Genomic DNA, 25,107 nt, shown 5'->3' on the forward strand with positions numbered 1-25,107 from the left:
CTGCCCCAGAGACATAACGTTTTCCCCTGTGACTATCACTTTAAAAGCACACTAAAACTACACAGCATGAAACGCTTCCTTTAAATGTCACTATGTTGCATCCGTAGTAGAGAGGAGAGGAAGTGTAGCGCAGCAGAGCTCCGTTTGGTTCCTGTGCGAGCAGCGTGACAGGTGCGATTCTGGAGTGGATGCTAAAACCCGGTGGAAGACTTGTACATTGTTGCCGACGACGGAATCTGCGGCGGAAATTTGCAAGCCGACCCAAGCAAGATTTCCGTGACGGAGGTACATCGCAAACCACAGGTGAGAAGAGCGCATAGCTACTTCAAGCCCGATGCGGGAAGCGGATGGCTAAGGACTGTTGAAGCTTCAGTTCCAGGACAGTCCAGTTTACACAGCCAGCTCCAGAACTGTGAGTTGAAGTGTTTATCCACACGCCCCTTGCTGCTCGTTTACCAAGCACTACTGGAACTACAAACTCTGTCTCCCTCCACACACGTTAACATCCGTAAACACACACACCCACACACACACGAGCACTGGGTTTACACGACATTTTTATTTTTTATTTTTTTGCCCCTTTCGCTGTATTGGGAGCATAAGAACATTATGGGGTTGTATTGATGCCATTATTTTTTTTTGTGAAAAAATACACATATGCACGTTTAAAACCTACTTTTGTTATTGTTTATTATTGCTGGCGGTGGTTACTTTAATTGGCAGGATTTTGGGCCTGCCTGGCACCCGAACAAAAATTTATACTTGAACCTTGGGTAACACCGTTACAGAATTGGCACCCGAACAGGTACATGAACTGTAATTAACAGGACATGAACTGTAAATAACAAGGGACTTGAACTGCTTAGTGACTGCTCCTTGGACTTGTGGGACACTTAAAAAAAAAAAAACTACTGTTGAATTGAGCGCTGTATTGATGGTGGTGTGTATGCTATATTGTGCTGATATTGGTGTTTTGAACCTGTGCTCAGGTCTGTGTTAAATTTTTATCACACTGCTGAATTTTCTTTGTGTAATAATTGCCTGGGTATTTCCCTATTGGTTTACATGTCTCTTTGATAACTGTGTAACTTGTTACTTTTCAAGTGGGGTACATTTTGTTACAAACATATATATATATATATATATATATATATATATTACACACACACACAACACAAATGTTTCAAACATCATTTTTCACATAATTTAATAATCAATAACACAACCCTTGTCACAACCTAAAGCCGCAATGTCAGAACGGGAGAGCCACACAAACGTCTCCTGATGCACAAACCTCACCACCTGACATAAGCACACCTCAAATTGAGCATTGGGTGTTCCTCCATCCTCCTTTTCATAGCGATACTTCTTTCATTCTTACTAGCCCTGGACTTCTTGGTACTACTACTGCAGACCAGCTGCCTACTGTGTCTACAGCGCCCCCTTCATTGTCTGCTAAACCGTCCAACCTGTTAACAGCTGCACTACAGACTACTGGTTCGGACTACACTCAGGCCACAGCTGCCTCTCCATTAGATATGGATTTGGACCCTTCTCCATCATGGTCTTCAGACACCTCAGTGCAGTGTGACTTGCCTACGAAGCTTCCAACACCAGCACGAAAGCTCGGCGCACTAGCGCTAAAAACTCCTGACATCTGGGCCCTGATATTTCAGAAACTGGAACAACAGGACGCTCAACTCAGTAAGGTCACTAAACTAGTGGCCAGGAGCCGCTTTCACTTGTGCCGCTATTCCACTACCAACACGGCTGAGTTGGGCTGAGCCGTGCCGTGCTGAGTTGGGCTGAGTCGAACTGAGTGGGGCTGTTGGAGTTGCATTTCGACTACAACCGCGCTGAACCGTGCTGGCTGGAAATGGGTGGACACATTGGGTGGAGTTAGCGAAAGTGGGTGGACGTCACGTGATGTCGTTAGGCGGCGCAAACAGTGACATCAGTGATCTTTTAAGCGGTAGTCTCACGACCCGGATAGTAAACAATAAACATGGAGTCGTTAGTGTTGCTGGTCTTGGTGCTGTGGCTTGTTGTCACCGACAACGCCAACAGATACTGGCAAGAGCGTATAGATGAGGCGAGGTGCATAAGGCTTCATAATTCTCATAATTCTTCTTCTTCCGGGTTTACGGTGTTTACAGATCCCAGTGTGCTCGTGGGGCATGTGTGGGCATGTGAGGACACTCCTCCTCACCAATCAGTGCACAGGGGAGTGTCTGCTCACGCCCCCATCCCCACTCGGCTCGGTTTGGCTCGCTTCAGCCCCACTCCAAAACCGTGCGAGTTTTGGGTGCTAAGTAAGGCTGAAGTGAGCTGAGTCGTGCTGCTCTGAGGTAGTCAAAACGTGAGCTGTGTCGGGCTGAAGTGAGCTGAAGTGAGCTGAAAAAGGGTAGTGGAAAAGGGCCATTGGAGGCCAAGTTGGAGGTAGTATCTGAAATGGCAAAAACAGAATTCACAAAACTCAGTGCAGCACTCACAGCTAGTACTCAGAAAACAGAGAATGAATGGGATAAGTTGCTGAAGGCCATTAAAACCATTATCACAGAAGAAGTTAAAAACCAAAGTATTACACAACTGGAAGAAATCCGTTTCATGGTCGAACAGTTACAAGCCGAGGTACAGCAGGAGATCTTGTCCCAGAGGAGGGCTGTTGCAGCAGACTGTGGACACCTGTCACAGAACATGGACAGCTGTGTTAGAATTACCAACCAAATAAACACATTTTTAGGACATCTACCAGCACACATAACAAAAGAGTACAACATACCTACCAACAAGATAACGGAGTTAGAGAAAAAGATTGAGCAACACGTTTCAACCACATCTCCTCTTACTGGCATGAGGCCATCAGTAACCCCACACACTACAGCTACAGCCACTCCAGCTTCACTGCCCAGCCATTCCAGCTTCATGCCCACAATGCCACCTACTGGAACAAAGTCTGGTCATCTAAAAGTTCTAAAACTGTCATTTCCTACCTTTGGCAAGGCAAGCGACAATCCAGACCCTGTCCTTTACCTCTCTAAGTGCCGTGACTTTCTAGCCATTCACCCTCTGTCTGACGCAGAGGCTACCTTCCAAACTGTCCTGCACGGCACAGCCAGAGATTGGTGGGAGATTGCCATGACCTGAGGTCCTTACCTGGGCCTAGTTCCAGAAAAAGTTTCTGTCAGCGTTCCTGTCTGATGATTACGAAGAGGAGCCCACGGACCGAGTACGAAACCAATGGCAGAAAGAAAACGAGTCCATTCGTGATTTTTCCTTCTCTCACCGTGCCCTTTGTAAACAATGGAAACCCACCATCACTGAGGCCGAGATAGTGAAACTCATTCTAAAAAATGTCAAACCACGGCTGGCTACCTACCTACGGGGTTGGGCTCAGAATGTTGAAGAGTTGGTGAAGCTCGGCCATCAGCTGGAAAAAGACTTGGAACAACAGTCCTTGTATGAAACACAGCATGGTACGCATGACAAAAGTGCACAGAGGGCGAAAAACACTCCCAAATCTACAGACTTGGACATGCCTTCTATTACATGCTGGTGCTGTAAAGGTCAACATCCACCTGGCTCTTGCCCTCAATACCAACCATCTCCTGGAGGCTGTCAGTCCACACAACACCGTCCCAAGAACATGTCTCGACCATCTAAGCCAGCACAGCAGGGCAATGGCAACATCAACCTTACCACTACAAAGAGTTCTAAGAACCAGATCAAAGGTATGTCTACCACAACACCGGGAAGCACCTTCAGTATTCCCCAGCACCTGGTAGTCACAGTCAACATTGGACCTTGGAATGGCAGGGCTGTCGTTGATACTGGGGCAAGCTACACACTCATCCATGAACAGGTCTGGAAAGCTCTCAAAAGGCCCAAGGAAGATCTGGAGCCTTGGACAAGCAGACCTCTCTTCCTTGCTAATGGAGAGACTGAAACACCCCTTGGAAAGGCTGAAGTAACCATCAACTTGGGTTAGGTTTCATGCACGTATGAGGTGGCAGTCCTGTCCCCAAAAGCTTTGGCCTACAAAGCAGTTCTTGGCCTCAATTACTTGTATCACAGCGGACTGCAAATCCATGCAGCTGACTGTCAGTACAGTTTCAAGGGGAGACCAGAGAGATATCTGTTCCAACAGAATGATGAACAAACCACCCTTTACACTGCACCACTCGGGGCTACTCTTATGTCTTGCATACCCCCTCCTTGCTTGCCCCCACAGCCTGTGGCACTCACCACTCAAGACTACATTGATCTTGCAGTAGAAAATGCTGAGGTGAAAGAGTGGGAGGAGGCTGGTCTTAGACAGCTTCTGGAGTCCAAACCAGATCTATGTTCTTTGAAGCCAGGAAGGACTGACGTGTTAAAGCACCACATCCATACCACCAGTGAAGTGCTGATCAAGCAAAAACCCTACAGGATGTCTGCGCAAAAACGTCAAGTCGTGGAGCAGCATCTGAAGGACATGCTTGATCAAAGTGTGATCGAACCATCCTACTCTGGGTGGACCTCACCCGTCATCCTTGTCCCAAAGAAATGTGGAACACTCAGGTTCGGTGTTGATTACAGGAAGTTAAATGCAGTCACAGAAACCGACGCATACCCACTGCCCAACATCAACGAACTTCTAGAGTCACTTGCCAGCTCCACGGTCTTCTCCACTCTAGACCTAAACAGTGGCTATTGGCAGGTTGCCATGGACGCTGCAAGTGTGGCCAAGACAGCTTTTGTGACCCACATGGGCACTTTCCAGTTCAGAGTCATGCCTTTTGGACCAAAAAATGCCCCAGCCAGTTTCCAATGCTTAATGGATCTGGTGTTGGCTGAACTGAAAGGAAAAGTGTGTCTAGTGTACCTAGATGATATTGTGATCTACTCACCGTCCATCCAACGTCATTTCCAAGACCTTCATGCCGTTCTGGAAAAGCTTCAAGCAGCAGGACTCGCCTTGAACTTGAAAAAGTCCAAGTTCTGCATGAAGGAGATAAAGTACCTGGGCCATGTTGTCTCCGCCCAAGGAACCACTGCACACCCCATGAAGGTAGGGGCCATCAAGGCTTACCCGGCTCCAACAACAATCAAGGAGGTGCAGAGATTCCTTGGCCTTGCAGGATGGTACCACCGGTTTATACCTGGATTTTCTCAAATCGCAGAACCACTGAACGCTCTCAAGAGGAAAGGTCGTGTCTTCCAGTGGGATGAGAAGTGTGAGAAAGCTTTTCAAACCTTAAAAGACCACCTTACGTCTCCTCCTGTCCTTGGTCATCCTGACCTAGAACTTCCTTTCTTTGTCTACACAGACACCAGTGATTTGGGGCTTGGTGCCATCTTGGCACAAAAGAAGGGGATCGGCCATGAAGAGGTCATTGCTTTTGCAAGCAGAAGCTTAAACAAGGCTGAAAGGAACTACTCCGCAACGGAGAAGGAATGTCTCGTGGTTGTCTGGGCGCTGGAAAAATGGCAGCACTACCTGGAACCCAAAATGTTCACAGTAGTGACTGACCATGCCTCCTTGCAGTGGGTATTCAGCAGCACCAAGACCTCCAATCGTCTCCTCTGTTGGGCCCTTCACCTTCAGAAGTTCAACTTTATCATTGAATACCGCAAAGGGAAACTCAATGTAGCACTGGACGCCCTTTCTCGATGTCCTGTGGGGCCTTCGTGCATGCTGGCTGTGAGCCAAAAGGAGCCACAAGATTTTCCCTTCTCCACCATGACCTTGTGGGAAGAACAGCACAAAGACCCCCAGATAGAGAAAGTCATAAAAGATCTGGCTGAAGGCTGTGAAGACGTCGGAGAGAACTACGCCGTGGTTGATGACCTGCTTTACAGAATGATCAAGCTGGATGACAATGACAAGAAGCATCACTTTCGTGTGTGGATACCAAAGACACTAATACCTCCACTCCTGGTAGCATACCATGACTCCCCCTGGTGTGGACACCAAGGTATGTTCAAGACCTACAAACGTATTCACAATGTGGCTTTCTGGCCTAAGATGTGGGACGAAGTACGGAGCTATGTTCGTGCCTGTACAGTTTGCCAGACACGCAAAGGAGACAACCAGAAGCCATGTGGGAAACTCCAACAAACCACTGTGAGCTATCCCAATGACATGCTTGGAGTTGACCTCATGGGACCTCTACCCTGCAGCTCAGACAGACATGAATATCTACTTGTCCTCGTCGATTATTACACCCACTGGGTAGAGTTATTTCCCCTCCGTACAGCGTCCTCTGCCGTGGTAGCTTGCATCATCCGTAATGAAATACTTACCCGCTGGGGCGTACCCGATTATATTCTGTCTGATAGAGGGCCTCAGTTTGTGTCCAGCTTGTTCAAGGAACTCTGTCACACCTGGTCAGTCATGCCCAAACTTACCACAACATACCATCCCCAAACCAACCTGACTGAAAGAGTTAACAGGAATCTCAAATCCATGATCGCATCCTATGTCTCAGATAACCATCGAAAATGGGACCCGTACTTACCCGAATTCCGATTTGCCCTCAACTCCTCTGTTCATGAGACGACTGGGACTACTCCTGCCGAGCTGCACCTTGGGAGAAAGCTGCGTAGTCCCATGGACAAAATCCTCAGAGGACAAAACCTTACCCCTGACAACGCAGGATACGATGTTGTGCGACACCTAAAAGACCTGCAAAAGAAAGCACACATTAGCAGTAAGAAAGCAAAGCCAAGATAACTTAGGAACTACAACAAGAACAGAAAAGAAGTTCAGTACGTACCTAAGGATAGTGTGGGTGCGCAACCATGCTCAGTCATCTAAGGCCAAACACTTTTCTGCAAAGCTGGCACCAAAGTGGAAGGGACCCTACAGAGTCTTGCGGCAGTTGGGCCCTGTGAACTTTGAGGTGGTACGGGAAGACTCTGGGGAAGACCTGAGCAATGTCCACGTCAACAACCACAAACCCTGCTTTCCCACAGCAGCTGAGATTGAGAGACAGGAAATGGAGGCACTGTCTTTGAGGACGACTCCGATGATGAAGACTTTCTTGGTTTCACTTAGTCTCATGTCTCTTGCCAACCATGGGTTGTCTTCCCATGGAGGGGGGGAATGTGGCGAAATACATTCTGTCCCAGAGACATAACGTTTTCCCCTGTGACTGTCACTTTAAAAGCACACTAAAACTACACAGCACTCACCTCATTAACATAACACACAACACCTGTGAATGCTGATTGGGGGAGTGGTCATGCCTGATTGATGAAACACTTCCTTTAAATGTCACTATGTTGCATCCATAGTAGAGAGGAGAGGAAGTGTAGCGCAGCAGAGCTCCGTTTGGTTCCTGTGCGAGCAGCGTGAAGGTGCGATTCTGGAGTGGATGCTAAAACCCGGTGGAAGACTTGTACATTGTTGCCGACGACGGAATCTGTGGCGGAGATTTGCAAGCCGACCCAAGCAAGATTTCCGTGACGGAGGTACATCGCAAGCCACAGGTGAGAAGAGCACATAGCTACTTCAAGCCCGATGCGGGAAGCGGATGGCTAAGGACTGTTGAAGCTTCAGTTCCAGGACAGTCCAGTTTACACAGCCAGCTCCAGAACTGTGAGTTGAAGCGTTTATCCACACACCCCTTGCTGCTGGTTTACCAAGCACTACTGGAACTACAAACCCTGTCTCCCTCCACACACGCTAACATCCATAAACACACACACACACGGGCACTGGGTTTACACGACATTTTTTTTTGCCCCTTTCGCTGTATGGGGAGCATAAGAACATTATGGGGTTGTATTGATGCCATTTTTTTTGTGAAAAAATAAACATATGCATGTTTAAAACCTACTTTTGTTATTGTTTTTTATTATTGCTGGTGGTGGTTACTTTTAATTGGCAGGATTTTGGGCCTGCCTGGCACCCGAACAAAAATTTATACTTGAACCTTGGGTAACACTATTACACAGTCAGCTGATAAAGTAGGTAATATTGGAACTAAACTGTGGTTTATGAATTGATTTCTAATAATACATGTGCTGAAGCATACAAGTGGTTTTTATCTTTTTTGGTATAAAGATGGGTACTGAATTAGTTAATTTACATACATGTACATGGTAATTTTCACTAGATCATTTAGCCACTTAAAAAAAGGATTCATGTGAAACTGTATGTGGATACATATATTCTTGTACCTTTTGTTTTTTTTTTAATTTATGACTTGACCTACGCGATACTCTACTCCTAGCTTCATTTGAATTTATTTGGCAGTTTTCCACTGCCTAGCACCCTGGCTGCAAAAAAGAGACAAGCGTTACAATGTGTTGCTCCAAAATCTCAATATATGATTCTGCATTAATGCTGCCATCACAGAAGTGTAAGTTACCTTTGCCATATATCATGGCAGACCCTTGCGTTTGGACTTGTTGCTGGTAACAGTCTGGATGGTCCTTTTTGTTTTTGGTCCAGAGCACAGTGTCCATTTCCTCCAAAAATGACCTGGAATACTGATTCATCTAACATATTTCCATAATCAGACCAGTGGCGGTTCTAGGATTTTTCTGAAACGGGCCACTATGGGGCCATATGTAACCTTCAGGGGCCAACAGTGTCGCCACCATCTTTATCCAGTGATAACGCTGCACGGCTGAACGTGACATCCAGCGTTCTATAGAGAGCGTGCACGTCACGAGGTCACGTGATATTCATTATCTGCCATTTTGGATGGCAAGGCCACACATAGAACTTAGACAAACCTGTTCTAATTATCAAGTGTGTGGGAGTAGATCTTTCGAGAATGGTTATATCTTGTTCAGCATTTGGTGTAATCTTCTAATTCAATACTCCTAGTACATCTGTTAAGTTGATTTTCGGATTGAATGATAGCTGCATACTTAGAAACTAGACAGTCTCTAACGTTTAAAATGGCTATGCCTAGCCCTACTACCCTGGCCTAGTCTATGACAATGTTTTATCTTTTTGGCTCTGTAGCGCGGACAATGCGTGGGTGGAGCACAGAGGACGGCAGGACAACGTTTGGAGGTAGTAACAGCGTATTTTATTAATAAACTTTTCAGTCTAAAAAGAACTCGCAGCACACAGACACACTCTCAGCCTCCACTCCCGGGTCGCGCTCCCTCTGCTCTCTCTCAGCCTCTTAAAATAGGGAGCGGTTTACTGGGAAAACACACACAAAACACAGGTTAATTACCGTCAGGTGTAGCGAATCTGCCACTCACCTTCCCCGGCTCCACCCTCCTGTCACAGACCGATGCTTGACCACGCCCCCGCTGCCACAGGCTCATATATGCCTTTGAAAGGCCAATCCATAGTAGGGATGGTGAAAACTAAAAAAAAATCTTGACCGACCACCGAGCCTCATTAGCCGGTTAAAGTCGGTTAACCTATGAGTTTAAACAGGGATGCAAACGGCGGATGCGCCTTTTTCATGGCTGAATCGCGCAGACCCGATTTTTTTTTTTTTTTTTTTTTTTGGGGGGGGGCGTTGGAGTGTCTGAATAATTTCATCAGAGTAAATTCTGTATTAAAATTACTAAATAAGCAAATGCCTTTCAGTCCATGAAAAATAGGAAGCATGAGAAGAAAACAGTAAATCAGAAAGCTGCCCACGTTTTCGCGGAAGCTGCGCAAACGTGTGCAGCTTTCTGATTTCCTGTTTTTCAGACAAAAACATACATATTTACAACCCTGTCATTTAGTAGAGCAGATAAGCAGATGAATCGTGCACAAGATGATAAAAGTATGAAACTTTCAGGGTTTGTTCTTGAGGGCATAACAATTAATTTAAGATCTGGAGGCACTCTCAGTTTGACCTTGGAGGTCAATTAGAGGTCATTGAGGTCATCAATAGGACATTTCTATGCATGAGAGCTGAAATGGGTGTGTTTTTGGGAGCAATTTTGCTAAAATTGTACAGTAAGTATAAATATGCATGTATTAAGGCATAATCAAGTAAATAAACATAAGTAGATATATACCCATAGAGGTAAATGAATGAAATAAACAAAAAACGTAATGATAATAACGTAAAATTGGGAAATGGCAGATGAACTGTAACTGATAGATACCCAGGTAAACTACATAAATTTAATCATTAAACTGGAGGGATTTCTTATGTTAGTGAAAACAAAACAGAATTGTTCCACTTGTTTCTGTTCAAATTGCTGCCATGGCATTAGCTCCTGGCAAAGAAGTATATGCCACAAACGAAAAAAAATGTCCTCAGCTCTCCTGTTGACTGTGATGTAAGTAATTTGGTTCCATGCACTCAAGAGGAGGCAGACACAAGGCTATTCCTTCATGTGGCAGATGCTGCTAAAAAGGGACTTAAGAATGTGTTAGTTAGAACAGTGGATTCAGATGTGGTCGTCTTGGCAGTAGCTGTATTTCAGAAAGTTGACCTTGAAGAAATGTGGATAGCCTTTGGAACTGGTAGCACTTTCTGCTATATTGGCATCCACAAGGTGGTTGCTGCTCTTGGTCCTTCCACTAGCGATGCTTTGCTCGCATTTCATTCTTTCACTGGCTGTAATGCAACATCAGCATTCTGTGGCCATGGTAAAAAGTCTGCTTGGGACACATGGCTTGTGTACCCAGAAGTCACGGAGGCTTTTCACAAAATGTTGCGAATGCCACAAGAACTGAGTGACCTGTCTTTGTCACAGCTGGAACGCTTTGTTCTCATTTATGACAGAACAAGTGCATGTGTAGGTGTCAGTGAGGCACGGAAACCTCTTTTCACACAAAAGTCAAGATCGTTGGAAAACATCCCCCCTACACAAGCTGCTTTGAGACAACACATCAAACGAGCCATGTATCAGGCTCATGTATGGAACCTTGCCTTGGTTATTAGGCCCCAGTTGCCAAGTCCTTCAGACTGGGGATGGGTTAACAGTGACGATGGATGGCAGCCACTTTGGACAACACTACCTGAGGCCTCACAGTCGTGCTATGAGCTTTTGCATTGTGGTTGCAAAAAGGGCTGTTGTGGTCACTGCAAATGCAAAAAGGCAGAATTGAAGTGTACTGCCCTTTGTGCATGTTCTGGAGACTGCAATGATTAGAATACTCACATTAGGCCTGTATCACTTGTATCACTCATTTGGAAGTCATTTTACAATTACAAAGTATATACTGCTTGGCAATATGCTACAAAATCATAAAAGTTGTTGAAATTGACATAACATATCATATATTTTAGAGGGACCTTCATCTTAACCTTGACTTCTAAGTGTAATATCACTATAAATGGACCCTCATGACCTAGAAAAATGGAAATCCACATGTAATTACAATTTTTGTCACACTTATATGATAAAATGCCCCAATTTTTAATCCTGTCCATTGAAATTGCACATAACAAGGGTCGATGACCTCTAAATGACCTCCAAGGTCAAACTGAGAGCGCCTCCAGATCTTAAATTAATTGTTATGCCCTGGAGAACAAACCCTGAAAGTTTCATGCTTTTATTATGTTGTGCACAATTCTTATGTTTATAGGGCCTTAACAGCTCTACTAATTATCTGGAACTGAGTTTAAATTTCGAACATTCTTAAGATAAAACGTCCTGCATAGTCTCTTTATGATAAACATCTTAATGCCACTTACCAGTGAGGTTATCAAGTAGACATTCTTCTTCGGAACCTTCCAGAGATATAGTTGAGATACCCATCCCGCAACAAAATATTTATAAGCTTCCAGGCTCTTGTAAGCTTTGAGGGCTTTGCCAGTGTAACACGATTCACGATTAACGAGAAAATTGTAAATGTCGTGGTAGGCCAGATCGGGCAAATCACCGGCACCGCAGCTCCGAATTTCCCTGAACAAGGATTGCAGCAAGTTGTACAGATCTGCAATCCCCAACCTGGAACGCTTTTCCACGTAACGCTGCCTCACGTCACCTTCAAGATGCTGAACAAACTTAGACAAATAATCGCGCGATGTAGATGGGGTATTTTCTGAATTTTCTTGGGGATTACTCCCTGGATCCATTACGCTCGCGCAAGGTAAACTATCCTGATGCCGTCCAATATGCCAGAGTGGGCGGAATACACACGTGCGGGTCACGTGACTGCACATCCTCTATATCTATGGCTGGAGTGTCTATCAACTTATACACTAGGTCACGTCCCTGAATACTTGGTTCCCTGCCATTGAGCATCTTCTGGACTATGCAACAGGACTCTGGTCTGTGGAATTGGAGTGTGAAATTACTGTGGACTCTGTGCCACAAGGCTGTGTCATGTGACTCATTCTTGCACCCATTTATTACCCATCATAGTCTTACTAAATTTATTTACCCATCATAGCCTTATTGTAAATAGGCTACCAACCTGATTTGTATGATTTGAGATGCTTCCATACTCGAAGGAAAGAACACCAAATAGAATGTGAAAAAGAAACAACAAGAAGACTCACAAGATCCGAAAAAGAAAAAGCAAACCAAGAAAACCTAAAATCAGCCATTTCAGACCACTGCAAACGGCAAAATCACATAATGAATTGGGAAGAGGCCAGAGTCATTCGCGCTGAAGAAAATAGATTCCAGCGTTGGATTTTAGAGGCAGTGGAGATACGTAAGCGGGCGCAGAGGACGATGAACCGGGACGAGGGAGCGTATGCACTGTCGCACACCTGGAGTGCCGTCCTGGAGGAGCGACCTGACAGCAGGAGGCGTGAACTACCTGTCAAATTGGGCGGGACGTTCACGCCTCCGTAACGCAACATCAGCTGATAAGGCACGTCACCACTCGACATCTGGTGACTGTTTCTGAAGAAGTCGGGAGATTCTCGCCGAAACTGTTAACGAGGTAACAAGCTTAAAAAATATCCTTGTCTAAGAAATGAACTTAAAATATTTGGATTGCATACTGTTATACATCATACCTATATTGCTTATTTTTAAAACTTACTCTTCTACAGTGTACTGCTTCTTGGCATCTGTGGGCTCTTCCAAACGGCATCTCACTGTACTTGTATACTGACAATAAAGAACATCTACTTCTACGCTACTATCCAAGCACACAAATGAATAATTCAGTACCCTTTTTCAAACTTAAATAAAACATGAATCAGTAACGTTTGTAATAATTCTTTTTTTATTCATTCTGTGTGCATAAAGGGCACATAAAACATAATCAACAACATATAGGATAGGAGCACATAGGATAACAGAGGGGCAACAGCTTTTAACTGTAGGTGCAACATCTCATTCTCTCTCTCACACACACACACACACACACACACACACACACACACACACATTCTCTCTCTCTCTCTCTCTCTCTCTCTCTCTCTCTCTCTCACACACACACACACACACACACACACACACACACACTTCAGAAAAGAAGAATTATCCGATTGCCATGCTTTGAGCTAAAACACCTGACATTACCTAGAAGGTTACTATTACAGCTAAAGTTGAACTACATACACGTCTAGAACTTAAGTAGACCCTTAAACTGTGCATGTCTCCTCTATGCAATCTCAATTACAGTTTTTCTCGATTGCTAGCACACATTTTCTGAAAACATGTCTCACATTCTCAGAACTTTTCACACAAATCCAAAAACTCACACAACTGGCAAAACCCCTCACTTATCCTGCAAAATGACACTTCACTCAAAATAATACACTTCCTTCTCAAAATGCTATTTTGTTATCAAATGACATACACAGACAGTCACATGAATAAACATTCATAACAATCAGTTGAACACATTGTGCATATGGTAAAACACATTTCTCCATTGATGAGAATGGCGTAGGCCTTCTTTTTCAGTGTGGCACATCAAATAGTACGTATGTACTCTAAGCTGTGTTGTACAATAATTATGTTTGCTTATTTTTTATTCACAGAATACACAAACACAGTCACAAGTACACTTTATTTTTCCCATAAGAAATGTACATACTGTGCAACTGAAACAACACAAATCCTCATCAGAGCTGTATACAAAACAAAACACTGTAGTATGTTGATTCAACAACAACAACAAAAAACAAAAGCTAGTCTACTTCGTCCTGTCGTCTATTATGATCTGGCCACAGGACCTCATCAACATCGCATGCAATATTTTCTCTGGCCAGGCAGCGTGGGAAATATCGCCTGGCATGGCGCATCCATCCATTGTATGCATCAATGGCAATGTCCCCACATGCCTCCTCCATAGCTTGGAGGAGAGGAGCACGTGCCTGTGGATGGCGTTCATACACCTTCCACCTCCAAGAGGAGAAAAATTCCTCTATGGGATTGAGGAAGGGTGAATATGGAGGCAAGTAGACTACTAGAAAATGAGGGTGGTCAGTGAACCAATTATGGACCAGAGCAGCCCTGTGAAAACTTACATTGTCCCAAATGACTACATACCTGGGCTGCTCTGGTCCATCTACCTGATCAGGTGGAATTAGTCTGTTGTGCAAAGTGTCTAAAAATGTAATTAGATGTGCTGTATTGTAGGGCCCCAGGGTAGCATGGTGATGGATGATGCCATTGCTAGTGATGGCTGCACACATGGTTACGTTCCCACCACGCTGCCCTGGGAGGTCAAGAATGGCACGCTGGCCATGTTTCTTCCTCTCCTGCGGTGTTTTGCAAGGTTGAAACCCACCTCATCAATGAAGCGGTGTTCCTGTGCAGCCACCTCTAGCTCAAGAAATCTCTGAAACATACATGACAATATACTGTAAGAAATGTGTTACATCATGAAACATGATCCTTATGATGGCAATACAATGCAGTAATGAAATACTGTAAAGTAAGCAGACCATATTTTGCATTATTGAGAGTATGCATAAATTGTGGAATTGTACATCACTTACTTGCACATAGTCGTGTCTCAAGTCCTTAACTCTCTCTGTGTTGCGAGAGAATGGCACCTTATAGACCTGTTTCATTGTCATCAGGTTTTTGCGCAACACCCTGTCCACTGTTGATAGGCTCACTGTTTGAACATTGTGAAACACATCATTGTTGGCAATGATGTGCCTTTGTAACTGCTTTAGAGTTATGGCATTATTTTGTCGAACCATATTGATAATTTCTGTCTCCTGTTCAGGAGAAAGGAGACGCTCCCGACCACCTCTCACTGGTAGTCTTTCAGTTCTGCAATATAAATAGAAAAATATCATTGTGTCTGGGAATACACTAGTAGATATGTTTACCAAATATTTGAAACATTCCTCTCAGAATTTTTACAGTCCTACATACAGTAACAGTCCATATGTAATGATGTACTGCAGTACTGACATTACTGGATCTGAGATTTCTTACCTATTGTCATTTCGAAACGTCCGAACAATGGCTGCAACAGTGAACCTACTCAAATTAGGTTGAACACGTAGCCCAGCCTCTCTCATTGTTAGGCCATGGTTGACTACATGGTCAACCACAGTGGCTCTGATCTCATCAGAAATTACAGTCCTTTGTCGTCTTCGTCCTCTTCCATGTCCTCCTTGTCCTCCTCACCCTCCTCTCATTCTTACTCCTCTACCTCTGGCTCTAACTCCAATGTTTCCATCCATGTTCACAAAGCAGAAAAACTCACCTGTGCCCTTTCTTATATAGTTCTGATTGCTAATTGTAAAGAGGCATGAAAGGAGTTTTCCCAGGTGACGAGGAAGTGCACATCATATGTCAGTTGAGGTTACAATTTTGAATGACAGAGTGTTACATGTGAAAACAGTGGTTTTCCTTGATGAAAATTATGCCAAATGCAGAGAATTGTGTGTAGAGTTTAGAAAAAGGTGTGTTTCAGAATTATAATTGGAGTGTAAAGCAAGAATTGTGCTTGTAGTTCAGCTGAATTGGTTCAGGGTATTGGTGCATGAGTGACATGTTGTCAAAATTTTGTCACAAGTACCAGAAATTGTGTGTTAACAATCGAGAAAAACTGTAATACCATTTCCAGAAATACCGGTACAATGCATTGTATTATTTGTAGTCATCTTGTTTTGCCTACTACATCATGTTTTCTCTGACCTGGTGAAGAGGGGCTTGGGCTAGCAGACTGGTACTGCAGTTGTTGACCGTCCTGTGGCGCTGGTGCCTGCGTTCTTGTGCTGCCCTCGTTTAAACCCTCACTTTCAGTTTTTCTTTTGATAAGAAACTGCTGAATTCCCTGCGTCTTTCTTTTCATGCTCTCTCTGTCTCTATATCTGCCAAACACGATAGTTAAGATTAACACAAAACATTGAGCTTTGAATAAACAGGTCAAAGCTATTGCTATCTTACCAAACAAATTACAACTTAACATCGCTAACAAGTGCAGTGACTTACAAGTTTAGAAGCCAACAGCTTTAATGTAGTTACAGTTTAATACATTACAATACATTTAATTTAATGTATTACAGTTTAATACAAACCTAAACTTAACAACCAACAAGAAGATTTGACTCACCAAAGAATGAATTCGCCTAGTTGAACATCAGTCTCGTCGTCGCTGACTGGCATTAGTACTTGTGCATCCTCTTTGATCGCATGGAAGCGGAATGGTAAATGCTGTGGTAACGTTAAGCAATGGAAAAAAAACCCCTCCATGGGTCTGTTTTTTCTTCCATGCAAAATCCTGGGAGGACTGCATAATACATATTTCCACATTGTGGTGGTCCATCTCAGATGCCTCCAAGCCCAGAGACGTTGACAGTGTTTATGAACACAGTTAACATAATGCTTTCTTTTTGCACAGTGAAGTTTTAACTGGCATTTGCAGATGTAACTCCATATGGTAATGCTTGACAAAGATTTGCTAAAGTAATCCCAAGTGCATGTGTTTATATCAGCTATGCATGAAAGAAGGTTCTTGATGCAGGGCTGTCTGAGGGATGGAGATCATGGGTGTTCAGCTGAGGCTTGCACCCTTGCCCTGTATACACTGAAATTCCTCCAAATTCTTGGAATTGTTTAATGATATTATACACCATAGAGGGTGAAATATCCACATCCCTTCCTATCTTTCTTTGAGGAACATTATTTTTAAACATTTCAATAAATTTTTAAGCACTGTTAACAAACTGGAGATCCATGACCCATCTTTGCTCCTCAAAGGCTAGGCCTTTCCTGGATACTGATTTTGTACCAAATCTTGATTAGAATCACCTGATGACATCACATGTTTCAAATCACATGACTATTTAATTGTTTTACTTTACTGCTAGCCATAAATTGTCCCCGTCCCAAGTTTTTTTTTGGACTGTGTTGCAGGCCTGAAATGCAGGAATAGATGTATATTAACAAATGAAATGAAGTTGACCAGACAAAACATGAAATATCTTGGGTTCATCCTGTCTGCAATCAAATACAAGTCAAAGTAAATTCAGAAATCACTGCTTTCTTTTCCACACCATCCCTACTTTTCTGATTTGGGTTTGTAGACTGGCAGTAATATGTCACAGGTGAGAATCATCACACATTACCTCTCAGTTCAACCTGCCTCCTCTCTGTCCACAGCTGACACTTGGTCATGCCTCTGCTGCCACACTTAAGTAATATTATCAACATGAGTTTCAAATGAGAGACTGGAGTCAATAATCACACCAAAGTCTTATACTGCTGTACACTATGTGACTGAATGGCCATCCAGAGTTATGATGTAATCAGAAAGTTTACTTCTAGCTGCCCACAGTCCTAGTACAAATACATCTACAAACTGATAATGATCAGTTAAATAAGACCTGAGCCAGGAGAATGCATGACTCAAACAACATTTTTAGTCTATCAAAGATAATAATATGATTAATGGTGTCAAAAGCTGCACTAAGGTCAAGTAACACAAGCAAGAAGGTACATTCCTGATCAGAGGCAAGTAGTAGGTCATTTACTACTTTAACTAGCACGGTAACAGTGCTATCCTGATTGATAGATTTAATTAATGTTATTCCTATGTAGGTAGAGTCACAACTGCTATGCTACAAACGTTTGTAGAATTTTGGAGATAAAGAGTAAACTTGATATTGGTCTACAATTGGACAGCTGACATGTAATCCAAAATAATGTTTCAAACTATAGTACCTATAGGCACTAAAAATAAGCCTTGCATTACAGTATAAAACATTCAGAACTCATTTGCAATTATTTTATTTTCTTCATTGTTTTCAGGCCAGTGATTGTGGAGATCCCACATTTTGGATCAATGCGTGGAAAGGAGCGTGAACTGATTGTACTGCGCAGTGATAATGGTCATACGTGGAAGAAACATCACTATGACTGCCGTGAAGAAGATCTCATTGCTCTGCTGAATGGCATGGATGAAGGTAAATGAAATTACCATGAATAAAAATAGTGAATATTACTATACACAGGCTTGTGATAAAGCTTGGCCTAACAGCGTGTACTGTATGAGGTGCAACTCAGTCGCAGCCTCCAGTACATCAGTCAAGCTAATGTCTGTTTCTGATATATATTTACAGTCTTGCATTATAGTGTGTGTGTGTGTGTGTGTGTGTGTGTGTGTGTGTGTGTGTGTACATATACAAACTGATGATGATCAGTCAAATAAGACCTGAGCCAGGAGAATGCATAACTCAACATTTTTAGTCGATCAAAGATAATATGATTAATGGTATCAATATGATTAATGGTGTCAAAAGCTGCACTAAGGCATGCTTGTGTGTGTGTGCGCGCGCGTGCGTGTGCTGGATTCTGAAGTGGAAATCACTGCACAGGCTCAGGAATGCTTGCAAAAACCATCCTCTGTGAAAACAGTTTATCACTGCATCCACAAATGTAAGTTAAATCCATATATAAATAATATCCAGAAACACAGCCACCTTCTATGATGAATCAAAATTTGAAATTCTTTTTGGAAATAATGAACATCACATCCTTTGGGCTGAAGAAGAGAGAGACCATCCAGCTTATCCTCAGTGCACAGTACAAAAGCCAGCATCTGTGATGATTTGGGGGGACATTACTGCACATGACATGGGATATCTCGCACATCTGGGAAGGCACTGTTAATGCTTAATGATGTATACAGGATTTGGAGCAACATGCTTCCATCCAGATTGCATCTTTTTCACAGAAGGCTTTGGCTGTTTCAGCAAGACACTGACAAACCACACATATTACAACTACATGACTCTGTAGTAAAAGAGTCTGGGTTCTAAACTGGCCTGCCTGCAGTCCAGACCTGTCTCCCTTGAAAACATTTGAAGTCCAAAATATTACAAAGGAGACTCCAAACTGTTGAGCAAATACAATTATATGTTAGGCAAGAATGAAACAACATTTCACTTTCAAAACTACAGCAATTTGTCTCCTCAGTTCACAAACATTTAGAGAGTGATGTTAAAAGTAAGCCCTGTGATGATCTGATGACTTATCCAGGGTGTACCCCACCTCTCACATATAGTAAGATGGGATAGGTTCCAGCTTGCTTGCGACCCTGCACAGGACAAGTGGTTACAGATAATGGAGGGATGGATGGATGGATGGATGGATGGATGTTAAAAGTAGAGGTGATGCAATGCAGTGATGAACATACCCCTCTCCCAATTTTTTTTGAAATGTGTTGTTGGCATAAAATTCAAATTGAGCATATATTATTCAAAAGACAATACAATTTCTAAGTTTCAACATCTGACGTATTTATTTTTCAATGAAAGATAGTTTCCATGATGTGCAAATCATTAAATTCTGTTTTTTATTTACATTTTACACAGGGTTCCAAGTTTATTGGAATTGAGGTTGTACATTTTATATATACAAAGAGTACATGCATACACACTGAGTCTTTTGAAGCACTTCAAAAGACTCATGGTGACATAAAGGTCAGGGCCACTGGACAGTATTGTGTCCAGGGCCACTGGATCTCTTGAAGGATGTCTGGACAATGGACTGTGTCAGGGACAGGTTGAAAATAGTGGTGAGCACCTGGGCTAGTTGGTCAGTGCAGGTTTTCAGAACCTTTCCAGGAATTCCCTCTGGGCCCAATGCCTTTTTTCCCCCCTTTCATTTGCCTTAAAGTCCCCAAATATCAAGTTCTGAGACAATGAATATATGAACTTCTCTGATGGATGAGTACATTTCCATTGCATTAGGAGAAATGTGTGGGTAGTACAGTATTACCAGGGATGCTAATATTAGTCCTACTAATATCAAAACGTGCATAGAATCCATCCATTATCTGTAGCCGCTTATCCTATACAGGGTCGCAGGCAAGCTGGAGCCTATCCCAGCTGACTATGGGTGAGAGGCAGGGTACCGTACACCCTGGACAAGTTGCCAGGTTATCACAGGGCTTACAGATAGACACACAACCATTCACCCACTCATGGTCAATTTAGACCCACCAATTAACCTAACCTGCATGTCTTTGGACTGTGGGGGAAACCAGAGCACCCGGAGGAAATCCACGCAGACACGGGGAGAACATGCAAACTCCACACAGAAAGGCCCTCGCCAGCCACTGGACTCGAACCCAGGACCTTCTTGCTGTGAGGTGACAGTGCTAACCACTACACCACCGTGCCGCCTGTGCATAGACTCCATTAAGTTCAATAACCAAGAAGTGGTTCATGAACTCACTACGGTTAATCAGTATTCACCATGGCATGGGATCTGCCTCTATAGTCCATGGTGGTCTGGAGTCCCTGCCAGCTGAGAGTCCTCCTATCTGATGTCTCCTATCTGGAACCCAGGATTATATGCAGCAGTCACTTAGTGCATCCTGTAGTATGGCTTCTGATCGTATGAATTAGCATCTGACCTCTCATGATATCAGTGCTTCCTGCAACATCCTTTGTTTATATTCCAGTATGAGAAAAATGGCAGTAGTGTCAGATTTGCAGGGATGAGAGTTTTCCGCTTTTTGGTGGATTTCCGCTTTTTCTGAGTAAAAAACAACCTTTTTATATTATGCCAAATCCGTTGAGAATTTTTTTAATTAATTTTGGGGGGTTGGGGTATGTTCCTTCATGTTGTTCAAACTTAATTAACTCCAACAATGTTTACACATTATTTTTAAGTCGCTATCTTTAGTCTCGTTTAATCTCGTTGAATGTGATGTAAAATTCGTGTTATCTATATTGTTATTGGTCAAAACATCGATGTCAAGACCATAATAGCCAATCAGAAGAGTTTTTACAAAGACACCCACATCCTGTACTCGAGTTGAGGGGGGATGGGGGGGATGCCATCCCCCCTGGAATAAAAAATGGTCAAAATCATCCCCCCTCTAAAACGGGCATCCCCCCTCCCTTCCCTTGAGCAATTTTATCAATAAATGTGGACATTACTTCTATTTAACACTGGAATTAGAAATGCCATTCCACGTAGCTTTGCTGAAACTGAGCATACAATAAGCTACCGCGAGAGAGGGCACGCGCAAGCGAAGCATTTGAGGAGGTGACATTCAGTTGAGGTTCCGTTATTTTTTTTATTTCATTCGGTGCCAGTGACCGCAGCAGATTGCAGCATCATGGCCAAGCAGAGTGGACAGCAAGACCTAAGCAAGTTCGGATTTAAGATCGCAAGAAAAAGCATTTCAGGAGGTAAGTCAAGAGTTACGAATATCAGTCACTCTTTCTGTGAGCCCACTATCATGCTGTAAAGTTACCGATATGTGGCCTAATTTGTGGGTGGCGGATAACAACACAGCTATCATAATGAATGTTAGTTTGGAGTCTAGCCAGCTATCGATAGCTTACTCAGGTTCATGTTAGCTTTGATTTCTTGTATAAGGCCATTAATTTAATCAGCCTGGACGTTCGTTTGTTATTCTTCAGGCAACAAAAAGTGTTATTCAAGACAGGAAGGCTAAAATAAACAACACTAGCAGTTTTGAAGGCTTCATTGCCTCATTAGAGAGCCGGTCACAACATGTAAGGCAGAGCAGGATTGGTGTAGGACTCGACAAAGTGTCTGCTAAAATGCAGCTTTCTTTTTCTTTGTCATAGGCTCTTCTTCTGTCTCCTCAATGGGCCTTTTCCCCTTTTCAAAGAAACTTTCCAAAGATGCCTGCTTTTAACTCATTTTGCTAGCTTGTATCCAGTATGTATCAAAGTGCTGGTATGTATCGAAGCAAAGTATCAAAGTATCCAAGGCAGCTCCTTGGTAACCGTCAACGTTAAGGTGTCACGTGACCTAGATAACAGCGGGAATCAACGTTACAGAAAGAATCCGGTCATTTTTCAAAGCTCAAATCCTTGTTCAGATAATAAATAAATCAGAAATAACATAAGTACTTTTCTTTCCATTAAAATAATAACCGGTATGGACATGTATAATTTGCATTACTCATAAGAATAAACACAATAATAACAAAAAGGAAAAAACAAAAAAATGCATAATGCCTCAAACATCTTTTAGGAAGTTTAGTCTGATTTACAATTTACTGTTGCTTGTTTTAGCTTATTGGTTACCTACCTACCTCTGTATTTAACTCAATGTTCCCAATGTTCAGCTTTGAATAAAAATTCTATTGACTTGATATGAAAAGATTCAGTTGTTCATTTACATTGCCTGCTGAGGTTTTAATAAATTATTTACCAAACGATTTAAAAGGAGCATATCATGACTATGAAGTTGCACTTCAAATTTGTCATCTGCATTTCACCCTAATATGGAGAATGTGGTAGGTATGTCAGCCAGGAGACTGACTAAATATGACACATGACATCCACACTGCATGTTTTACAGTAAAATACCAGTGTATTATTTTTTTTACAACAATAAAAAGGGTACACAGTGTGTACTACGCACTTTATCAGCACAAAATACTGTATGTCTGGTAAATGAACAAGGTCCACAGACCTACGTTGTGTGCAAACGCTCCCAAAAGCAAACCAGTTTCCCACGGACGGACCGACCGATGGGTTGACATGTGACTAAAAATTTCACCATCCCCCCCGGTTTGATTTTACAACTCGACCACTGCCCACATCCGCTTTCTTTTATCAAAACTTACATGTTCGTGAGTTGCATATCAAAAATACACTCCTCTAATCAGCGTGTTTTCTCAAGATGCCGAATACTATTGACAAGCGAGATGAAGCGAAGGTACGTGAAATTGATGCTGGTATAAAAAAACAAGTTTAGCAAAGCAAAAGGAAAGCAAGAGAGGAGTGTGAGAGAGAGCAGAAGAGAGCTCGGTTAGAGCATGTAAAAACACAGGAGGCGCTGGCTAATGAAAGAAAAAGGAAAAAAGAGAGGACTGATAAGCTTTTGGCTTTGGCCAAGAAGCTGAAGGAGAATTCTAAATGATCAAATGAAAATTTGTTTCAAAAATAACTGGGAACTGTAAACAACTTAACTGTAAAAAGTGTGAATAGACATATGCTCTTCCTTTTGAAGAAAACATACAAGTGATGTGAACAATAAGATAAAGATAGTCCCCATAAAATATGCATTTGTTTGATTCAATACATTGAATATATGATAATTTGAATTATAGCTGACAGTGTTGATAACTGTATAAGTTTAAATAGACATTGTGAAGAAATCATATACAAGTAATGTGGACATTAGGAAAAGGTCAGTCTCGATAAGATACATAAATGTTTTTATTTAATTCAATATATTGAATATATGAAAATTTGAATTATTAATGGAACTGTAAATAACTCTGGATTTTAATGAACATTTTTTAGAAAAACAAGTGATGTTGACAATGAGTAATAACCAGTCCCCATAAAATGTACATTATTTTGAATTAATGCAATACGCATATTGATTTTGATACATATTGTTCTATATAATAGTGTTTTTATTTCAATAAGTATGAAAATAGGCCCCTCCTAGAACTGCCACCTGATTGTGGTGGAGGGGTTTGTGTGCTTGAATGATCCTAGGAGCTATGTTGTCGGGGGCATTACGCCCCTGTTAGGGTCTCCCAAGGCAGACAGGTCCTAGGTGACAGGCCAGACCAAAAGCAGTTCATCAAAACCCCTTATGAAGAATAATCAATCAAGGACCATGATGTCGCCCGGTATGGCGCAGCTGGGGCCCCACCCTGGAGCCAGGCCTGGGGTTGGGGCTCGTATGCGAGCACCTGGTGGCCGGGCCTTTGCCCATGGGGCCCGGCTGGGCTCAGCCCGAAGTGGTGACGTGGGCCCGATCTCCTGTGGGTTCACCACCCACAGACGTAGCCATAAGGGGCTGGTGCAGTGTGGATTGGGCGGCAGTTGAAGGCAGGGGTCTCGACGACCTGATCCCCGGACACAGCGGCTAGCTGTTGGGACATGGAATGTCACTTCGCTGGGGGGGAAAGAGCCTGAGCTTGTGCAGGAGGTTGAGAGGTACCGGCTAGAGATAGTCGGGCTCACCTCCATGCCCAGCTTGGGCTCCAGAACCCAGCTCCTCAAGAGGGGCTGGACTCTCCACTTCTCTGGAGTTGCCCATGGTGAACGGCGGCGGGCTGGTGTGGGCTTGCTTATAGCTCCCCAGCTCAGCCACCATGTGTTGGAGTTTACCCCAGTGAACGAGAAGGTCGCCTCTCTGCACCTTCGGATTGGGGAGAGGGCTCTTGGTGTTTGTGCCTACAGGCCGAATAGCAGTATAGAGTATCTGGCCTTCTTGGAGTCCCTGGGAGAGGTACTGAGAGGTGCTCAGACTGGGGACTCCATTGTTCTACTGGGGGACTTCAACACTCACGTGGGCGACGACAGTGACACCTGGAGGGGCGTGATTGGGAGGAACGGCCTCCCCGATCTGAACCCGAGTGGTGTTTTGTTATTGGACTTCAGTGCTAGTCACAGTTTGTCCATAATGAACACCATGTTCGAGCATAGAGGTGTCCATAAGTGCACGTGGCACCAGGACACGTTAGGTCGGAGGTCGATGATCGACTTTGTTGTCGTTTCATCGGATCTCCGGCCCTATGTCTTGGACAGTCGGGTGAAGAGAGGGGCTGAGCTGTCAACTGATCACCACCTGGTGGTGAGTTGGATCCGCTGGCGGAGGAGGAAGCCGGACAGACCTGGTAGGCCCAAACGTATGGTGAGGGTCTGCTGGGAACGTCTGGCCGAGCACTCTGTCGGGGAGGTCTTTAACTCCCACCTCCGGGAGAGCTTCTCCCAGCTTCCGAGTGGACCATGTTCTCTACCTCCATTGTAGATGCAGCTGTTCAGAGCTGTGGCCGCAAGGTCTCCGGTGCCTGTCGTGGCGGCAATCCCC

The 25,107-nt window shown here is 43.4% G+C and overlaps 1 protein-coding gene across 1 annotated transcript in view; it reads left to right on the forward strand.

Annotated features, from left to right (window-relative positions):
- Nucleotides 1-25,107, forward strand: part of LOC132893630 (ankyrin-3-like) — a 336,414-nt gene that overhangs the window by 96,467 nt on the left and 214,840 nt on the right. Inside the window, exon 5 of the mRNA XM_060932777.1 lies at nucleotides 18,091-18,245. Within this exon, the coding sequence (XP_060788760.1) occupies nucleotides 18,091-18,245 (155 nt within the window). The remainder of the gene's footprint in view (nucleotides 1-18,090; nucleotides 18,246-25,107) is intronic.

The sequence above is a fragment of the Neoarius graeffei genome, chromosome 11 (assembly GCF_027579695.1).
Source record: "Neoarius graeffei isolate fNeoGra1 chromosome 11, fNeoGra1.pri, whole genome shotgun sequence".
In the NCBI taxonomy this organism is placed as follows: domain Eukaryota; kingdom Metazoa; phylum Chordata; class Actinopteri; order Siluriformes; family Ariidae; genus Neoarius; species Neoarius graeffei.